Raw genomic sequence first — 8,711 nt, 5'->3', positions numbered from 1 at the left:
AACTTGTCCAACCACTTTGGAAAGCGGTGTGGCAGTTTCTCAGGAAATTCGGGATCAACCTACCCCTGGACCCAGAAATACCACTCTTGGGAATATACCCAAGACAGGCCTTATCATACAACAAAAGTATATGCTCTACTATGTTCATAGCAGCATTGTTTGTAATAGCCAGAACCTGGAAACAACCTAGATGCCCTTCAATGGAAGAATGGATGAGGAAAGTATGGAATATATACATATTAGAGTACTACTCAGCAGTAAAAAACAAGGACTTTGTGAATTTTGCATGCAAATGGATGGAAATAGAAAACACTATCCTGAGTGAGGTAAGCCAGACCCAAAAAGAGGAACATGGGATGTACTCACTCATATTTGGTTTCTAGCCATAAATAAAGGATATTGAGCCTATAATTTGCCATCCTAGAGAAGCTAAATAAGAAAGTGAACCCAAAGAAAAACATATAGGCATCCTCCTGAATATTATTAACCTTCATCAGGCGATGAAAGGAGACAGAGACAGAGACCCACATTGGAGCACCGGACAGAAATCTCAAGGTCCAAATCAGGAGCAGAAGGAGAGAGAGCACGAGCAAGGAACCCAGGACCGCGAGGAGTGCACCCACACACTGAGAACATGGGGATGTTCTATCGGGAACTCACCAAGGCCAGCTGGCCTGGGTCTGAAAAAGCCTGGGATAAAACCGGACTCGCTGAACATAGCAGACAATGAGGACTACTGAGAACTCAAGAACAATGGCAATGGGTTTTTGCTCCTACTGCATGTACTGGCTTTGTGGGAGCCTAGGCAATTTGGATGCTCACCTTACTAGACCTGGATGGAGGTGGGTGGTCCGTGGACTTCCCACAGGGCAGGGAACCCTGATTGCTCTTTGGGCTGATGAGGGAGGGGGAATTGGTTGGGGGAGGGATAGGGAAAGGGGAAGCGGTGGTGGGGAAGAGACAGAAATCTTTAATAAATAAATAAATTAAAAGAAGAAGTTGAGATATAGTCCCAAGGGTGCGCATTCAAACAGCGAAGCTCTGGCGACAGGCAGCAGCTGAAGGAGCAGAGGGTAACTGAGATGTTAGGACCACTCCTCTCGGGCTGGGTAGTTCATTTCCTATGGAGCTGACTCCATGGTTTCTGAAATACAATTGAGCTGGATACATTTGCCTGTCAACAAAAAGAAATGAGTAGAGAGAAACAGATTGGAGGAAGTCCGCTATTTTGTATTATGTAGCAGGTAAGAGGTGATCTGAAATTATTTTCAAGTATTGGGTCCTGATTTTCATGTAGGGAAAATCACCTGAGAATATTGAGAAAGGCAGTTACTCTTCCTCCTGTGTTTCTTTTGCATGAGAATATAGGATGAGACACAGTACCTTTGTCTTTAATTTTATGAAACATGACCATTATTTGGTATGCAAACCTATATTAAATATAGTGACAAACATTTAAAAAATAAAGTTTCATGTTTATGGATGCTAGTCCATTTCCTTCTCTGTAAAGTGTTCTCAGCTGTAGGTGAAGAGATGGCTTAGCAGTTAAGAATGGTTGCTAGGCCAGTTCCCAGCTGCCTGTAACCAATAGGAAATCTGACACCTCTGGTTTCTATAGACATCTCTGTGTGTGTGTGTGTGTGTGTGTGTGTGTGTGTGTGTGTGTGTGTGTGCGTTTGGGTACACCCCATACACACACTGAGAGGTAGGGGCAATACAAGCAAATCTTTAAAATGTGCAGTTTAAAAATCATATTAATAACACATTGAAAGAGTAGGAGCCCATTAGTTCCCATGGCTGGTTTAATGGAGCAGTTGTTTTACAGTTAAGAGGAACAGTGGCATCAACATTTGTCATTACTCTCCGTTTTTTTCCATCTTCAGGAACTTCAGAATCTCCTTGTTCTCTTTAGCATAGTGGAAAGTATCAAAATCCTAGAAATGAAATTGTAGTTAATCAGTTGTGATCATTCTTAATTACAAATTAAATTCAAGAGTTGCCTGCTAAGTATTATGCCCAGACTTTGGCAAACTTCTGCTAAGAAAGATAGAGCATTTCCCGAGAATATCAGTTACTGGACACCATAAAGAATGATAAAAACATACCTAATTACCCCTCGGCAAAAAGTGACAATCTTTTTATTATTAAATATTGTCTTGTTGTTAGAAACACAATTAAGTTATTCTGTAGATAAGTAAACCTGACTTTCATACCTCATACATTGACATTGACTCACACATATGACTTTAAGTTATGAAATATAACCAAATAAACAAGTATTCATTCTTACTCCACAATATTCTTGGCCATTGAATATCTGAGGTGGTACGGCATTAGGAGAGTCAGCCTTAGTTCGCATTTCTACCAGTGCTTGGGGACTGAGAGTTATATCAATTAACTCATACTTAATGTTGTAAGAATCAAAAATCCTCATAACTTCATTTTGCTTCTGTTTTACCTAAATAGTAAAAAAGAGATAGAAAGTTCTTCATTGATTTGCTCTAATACCTTTTATGTTTTGTTGTCTTGCTTATCCATTATGTTATGAAAGGGTTACAGCCATTCTTGGTGGCAAGTTTGGGTACAAAAACAATTAGTCAATTTTGTTGTTAGATCATGTTTATATATATATATATATATATATGTATATATAATGTATAAATATATTTAACATATTGGTCATATCTATTAGGTTACACCACACACACATATTGCACAATGTGAAACTGAACAGAACCACAGATTGTTTTTAAAAAGATGTGTGGCAATATAAGAAAACTCACATATATATATAAATATTTGTACAATCAATACATACTAAAAATTAAAAAGATGATAACAATGATCAATTTCTAGGACAGCTTGGATCATTTCTTGAGATCTTGCTTTGAAAACCAACAACCTGTGTGTTTACATGTCTATATATCAAATAGGGAAAATAATAATCAGGAATTAAATCAGAAAATTGAGTGAAAAATTACCTCCCTTATGAAGCTAAGCTCTAAAAAAAGTGAAAGGACAAAAATGGCTAATTTGTGCTGTGTGACTGAATTGCCAAAATTTGTACCCTATACTAACAATGTTTGTCAGATTTTTCTTTCTGTTTCCTTTCTGGCTAAAGTAAAATTGCAGCTGCTAGTTGTTTTCCTAAACTTACTTTATAACCAAAAACTGAATAACCACAACATAAATATTAGGCAAAGTTGAGATTTTTGTGTTTTCATGTGGTATCTTGAGTAATTTTGTCAAATACTATTTCTGATACTAGAATGTGAAAACTATTGGACAAGCCCCAACCCCAACTTATTGAAGTAGGTTTTCTGTAAAAGTGAATGTCAGTAAGGTTTTTGTTTGATGTTCAAAGGTGTAACTCAGTCACACTTCAAAAACGCTTGTCTGTATCCAAAATACAGCAGAAAAATTTCTAAAACTCCTAAATTCAGTGTTTTCACTTTCTTATTACTTCTTTATAATTGCAAAATCTGTTGTATGAGACTTAAGCCATCGTCTTATAGTATTTTTCTCAGTCTTCCCAGATGAACCCATTAAGAGAATGGTTGCATAGAACAGTGATATCCTGTGCATGACTCACAGTCTGGCAGCATCAGCATCACTTCCACCTCAAATCTACAGTATTAGCAATGCTGAGGGTAGTACCAGGAACAATCCGTTCTAGCATCCCTGCCGGATGATGGTTATGCAACAGTTTGAGTGTCGGAGATCAGCAGTTTAGTGTATTGCATTCTTTGTGGTTCTTACTTGAAATCATAGACTTTTACAGACTGGGATACCCAATAGCATATACGACACATGCTGTTTGTTGTTCTTTGAAAACTAGTGAAATATCTCAACTTTCTTTAAAAGTTTTTAAACTTTTCATTTTTGTGTAAAAATGCTAACGCCCTTGACCAGGCTTTATATAACAGCAGTCTACTTTTCCTAGGCTGAGATAAAATCTTATTCCTCCCTTCAGATAGAGGGTATGGCATGCAGCAAGGGCATAATGAATGCTTGGCAACTATTTATTTGTTGTTGGAAAAGAGATAAATTTAAGGGCAAAAATTCTAATTCTTCAGTTTTTATTTGAGCACAGTGCCTGCTGAATTTGAAGACAATGCGATAAAAGAACATGTAACATGCCAACATTCAGAAAGATTGCATTTGGCAATGACATTTTGAATATTCTGTGTTAAATATACTAAAATTCATCTCACTCTTTTCTTTTTTAGGTGACTACTAATGAATTTCAAGTTTCATAAGTGGCTTTCATTATGTTTCTATTGGGAAGTGCTATTCTATAAAATAATTCATCTAAACTTTAATTTGTGACCTATACAAATACATTGACTTCTTAGAAATAAACAATTGGCCTCTTTATGGGTTGCTTGGTTTTCTCTGGGAAGTTTGGCTCTACACTAACTGCCATCTTTTTGCTTTTCCATCCTAAATGGAGTTTACTAATTATTGTACATTTGAAGTATTGACAAAATGATTGGATTCTTTAAGGTTCAAGATACCAGAAACTTGCAACATCAGTCAATTCTTAGCGACAACCTGAATAAGAGAACTAAGCACCCTTCTGGTAAGTCCTTACATGGCCCACATTCATGCAACACAGTAAAATAAAATCAAACTTCAAAAGGCAGAAAGGCTATGATAGTCTAAGCAAAATCTGGAAGTCTGACTACACAGTTTCGCTCTAATCCCCTCCAGTTTCCTCCCTCCAGCGGAGGCCCTTCCCACTCACCTCCCTAGATCCTGATACGCTGGCATAATAAACTTTAACGTTACTCATCGTTCTCAGTCTGCTGTTACTCTTCAAAAGTAACAGGTCTAACACTTTCCTGGAGACTGAACACGGAGCCCGGCTGAGCTTTGCTTTCTTTGTGAAGGTTGCTAAGGGCCTGCACTCAGGATTGGCTAAGGAGCAAATGCCCTTTGTGGTGCAGGCAGGCGCCCATTCTGAGGAAAGCTGGTGCCTAGTGACCAGAGGGCAGAAAGCTCCGCCCACCTGCCCTGAAGGGAGGGGAGAGGAGGCTGTGCTCCCTAGAGTGACACACACTGGCTAACACCTCTCAGCCCATCTGCCAAGTGCTGGGGTGGAACAGGGCAAACAAATTCAGCCTACAGTGCTGCTAGGTCTTTCCTCTCCTCTGTTTAGGAAGGGAGGCCAGTTGCTTCTTTGCTGGCCACCAAGGCCTCCTCTGCGACAGGAAAACCATTAAAATACAGTGTGGCATGTGTCGAAAAGAGACTAATAAACTCGTGTTGCCTTAATTTGTAGGGACAGTACAAACAGATCCAAGCAAGACATTACTGACACAGCAACATTTCCCCCACTCTTAACACAGGAGAATTCTCTCTTCTTTTCTCCCACTAAGCTCCCTTGTTGAAATGTGCTTTGCAGGCTTGCCTGTTCCCTCTTGAGGCCAACCAAGCCTTCAATTTGTGCAATAGTCCGTGCCCTTCTCAGTACTTCCTCTTCTCCACCGCCCCCTTTGCTCCCCATGTAAAAATCTGCTTCCTCTTCGAAATACCCATAGTTCATGTTATCAGTGTATGTTGTCTAGCTACAACAATTTTTAGATTTATAACAATTATTTTTAATTATATATCTGCGCCTGTGTAAAGTCGTGTGCATGGGAGTGCAGACCCTAGAGACCTGCAGTTACAGACAATCACTTGGGAGCCACGGGACACTGATGTTGGGAATCGAACTGTGGTTTCAGTACACGTTTACAAACGGCCATCTCTCCAGCCCCTGGTTTTGTCATTTTAATTGTGGAAGGTACTGATAACATTTGTACCTTAAGGAGTTTGCCAAAAGTGGATATATAATGAGAGTTAAGGTCTTAAGTATCCTATATTTTCTTTAACACAGTATTGTATTAGATGACTCTATCCACGAAGCGGAATGGCTTTGTGGCTGGGCAGGTAGCTCACATGGTAGAGTGCTTCTAAGATCCTGGACTCGTGCCTAGCGCCACATGGAGCAGTGCTGTGGCACATATCTGCAATGCCAGCACACAGAAGGAGATGGAAGCAGGAAGAGCAGAAGTTTGAGGTCATGCTTACATGCATAGAGAGTTAGAACCTAGTCTTCAAGGAGAAAGGTGCAAATGAGTTTGTTAAATTTTCATTTTTGTTGCAGTGAGGATGATGGTACCTAACAATTTATTTTTATTTTAAAGGAATCTTTTCTCATTTTACATACCAATCTTAGTTCCCCCTCACTCCCTTCCTCCTGCTTCCCCCCTTTCTCCCCACCCCATCTCCCCATCCACTCCTCAGAGAGGGTAAGGCCTCCCATGAGGAGTCAAGAAGGTCTGTCATATCACTTGAGGCAAGTCAAGACCCTCACTTCTGTATCTAGACCCAGCAAGGTAGGAGGGAATGGGCTCCAAAAAGCCAGTTACTTCATGCACTAGGGATAAATCCTGGTCTCATTGCCAGTGGCCTCACAGACTGCCCAAGCCACACAACTGTGACCCACATTCAGAGGATCTAGTTGGGTCCTATGCAGGTTCCCCAGCTGTCAGTCTGGAGTCAGTGAGCTCCCACTAGCCCACTTGAGCTGTTTCTATGGGTATCCTCATCATGGTCTTGACCTCGTTGATCATATTATTGCTCCACCCTCTCTTCAACTGGACCCTGAGAGCTTGTCTCAGTTCTTAATCGTGGATCTCTGCATCTGCTTCCATCAGGTACTGGATGAATTTCTATGATGACAGTTAAGGTAGCCAACAATCTGATTATAGGGTAAGGCCAGTTCAGGCACCCTTTCCACTATTCTTTAGTGTCTTAGCTGTGGTCAGCCTTCTGGATTCCTGGGAATTTCCCTAGTGCCTGGTTTCTTTCTAACCCCATAAAATCTCCCTCTATCAAGATATCTCTTGTCCTCCCTCTCTGTCCTTCCCCAAACTCGACCATCCTGTTTCCTCATGTTCTCCTCTCTCCTCCCCATAAGGAGTTGCTCAACATCCTTAGCCATCAGGGAAATGCAAATCAAAACAACTATGAGATACCAGTCAGAATGGCTAAAATCAAAAACACTGATGGTAGCTTATCCTGGAAAGAATGTGGAGTAAGTGAAACACTCCTCTGCTGCTAGTGGGAGTGCAAGCTTCTACAGCCACTTTGGAAATCAGTGTGGTGGTTTCTCAGAAAATTGGGAATCTATCTACCTCAGGACACAACAATACCACTCTTGGATACCTATATAAAGGATGTTCAATCATACCACAAGGGCATTTGCTCAGCTATTTTCGTAGCAGCATTATCTGTAATAGCCAGAACCTGGAAACAATCTAGATGCCCCTCAACAGAAAAATGGATGAAGAAAATGTGGTACATTTACACCTATCTAACTATATAATTTTGAAAATTAAATGAATTGACTATGTGAAAGTAGGTGGCTTCATTAGAGGTTGTACAGAAAACAAGTATTATTAATATGGGTGTTAGACTTGGCATACTGCTAGAGATCACTTCAGTGGATAAGACAAAGGATTTATTTTCAAGGAACTGAGTGAAAATTCATAAAATGAGATAAATACAATGCAGATAAAATCAAACTATACTACAGGGGTCAAGGCAAGCATCCTGGAATAACAGAACTTAACAAACTTGAAGCATATATAGTGCTGGAAAAATATGAGAATAAAGCATTTTAAGGTAGAAGAAACATTCATGAATGCTGCACTTGTGATGGCATCTGGAATAACCAGTAATGTGCAGGCTGTAAATGTGTTTACCAAAGATATTTACCAGAGATGAAAACAGACAGTAAAATTAAGGATTTATTGAAATACATTGAAAAGATGCTGCGATGATTTTACAGCAAAGAGATCACAAGGCTGAAAAGTATGTGGGAGTCTCACAGCAGTTGAGAGGGAAGTTCTTGGTCTTATCTCAAGGGTCACTGGTACAATACATCCATAAATGGCTTTTTGTCTTTTTAGTAGCAATGTTTGCAGAGTAGCTTATCTTTTTTGAAGCTGGACATTTTGGTTCAGTTACCACTGGTCAGTAAAAATTAGGATCCAAATGTTTACAAAAAAATCCATGATATCAGGCTTCAAGTAAATGGCAGGGTTGTTGAATGTGATAATTTCTGGCTTTTAGTCTTTGCAATTAAGTTACTTGATAATTAAGAACACATAGAGAAATTAAAAATGGAAACTGGATTGAACAAAGGTCACAGAGTCTGGTTTCATTTTGAGTTTTGATTTTTAATATTTTGAGACTTTTTACTATTATATAAAATTTCAGATAATTATAGCTTGAAGATTTGCTGTGATGGTTAAATGAAAAAAGACTAAGAATATTTCACACAATTATAAACTACATATATTCTTATTAATCTATGTGTAAACAGAAGGCTTTGAAGAGTTTAGGTTTATATAAAAGTTAGATCAACTAGTATGGCAAATGTTATGGGGGACAAGATTAGAATCAGCTATTGTAACCGAAGTATGGAAAGGTAGTGTTAGTTTTAAAAGGTAGACATCTTAAGGACAGGACATTGATATAACTTGGACCTGTGAGATGTAGGTAGGGTTGAAGCAAATGAACTAGATGGAATATAACCAAAATGATGAAATCTGAATTAAGAGGGATTTGAAAGTTCTATTTTCTTTTAATGGTCGTTTGTGGTGGCATCCAGAATATATCTTCTAAGTTTTCCCATTCTCTCCTAGTGTAAGATATTG

At 39.1% G+C, this 8,711-nt stretch overlaps 1 protein-coding gene across 1 annotated transcript; it reads right to left on the bottom strand.

Annotated features, from left to right (window-relative positions):
- Window positions 1–1,796: 1,796 nt before the first annotated feature.
- Window positions 1,797–4,969, bottom strand: LOC142841476 (SH3 domain-binding glutamic acid-rich-like protein 3). The gene is made up of 3 exons (XM_075958357.1): window positions 4,748–4,969; window positions 2,291–2,458; window positions 1,797–1,934 (listed from the first exon to the last, which is right to left on the bottom strand). The coding sequence occupies exons 1-3, from the start codon at window positions 4,793–4,795 to the stop codon at window positions 1,857–1,859; spliced, it is 294 nt and encodes a 97-aa protein (XP_075814472.1). The 5' UTR covers window positions 4,796–4,969; the 3' UTR covers window positions 1,797–1,856.
- Window positions 4,970–8,711: the final 3,742 nt, after the last annotated feature.

Source organism: Microtus pennsylvanicus, chromosome X, assembly GCF_037038515.1.
Source record: "Microtus pennsylvanicus isolate mMicPen1 chromosome X, mMicPen1.hap1, whole genome shotgun sequence".
NCBI lineage: Eukaryota > Metazoa > Chordata > Mammalia > Rodentia > Cricetidae > Microtus > Microtus pennsylvanicus.
This window is presented reverse-complemented; position numbering and strand designations above follow the sequence as displayed.

Coding starts and splice junctions, on each gene's coding strand:
- LOC142841476 (XM_075958357.1), bottom strand. CDS start 4,795: ATGAGTAACGTTAAAGTTTATTATGCCAGCGTATCAGGATCTAGGGAG. Junction 2,459..4,747: donor GCGTATCAGGATCTAGGGAG/GTGAGTGGGAAG, acceptor TTTACTATTTAG/GTAAAACAGAAGCAAAATGA. Junction 1,935..2,290: donor ATGGCCAAGAATATTGTGGA/GTAAGAATGAAT, acceptor TTTCATTTCTAG/GATTTTGATACTTTCCACTA.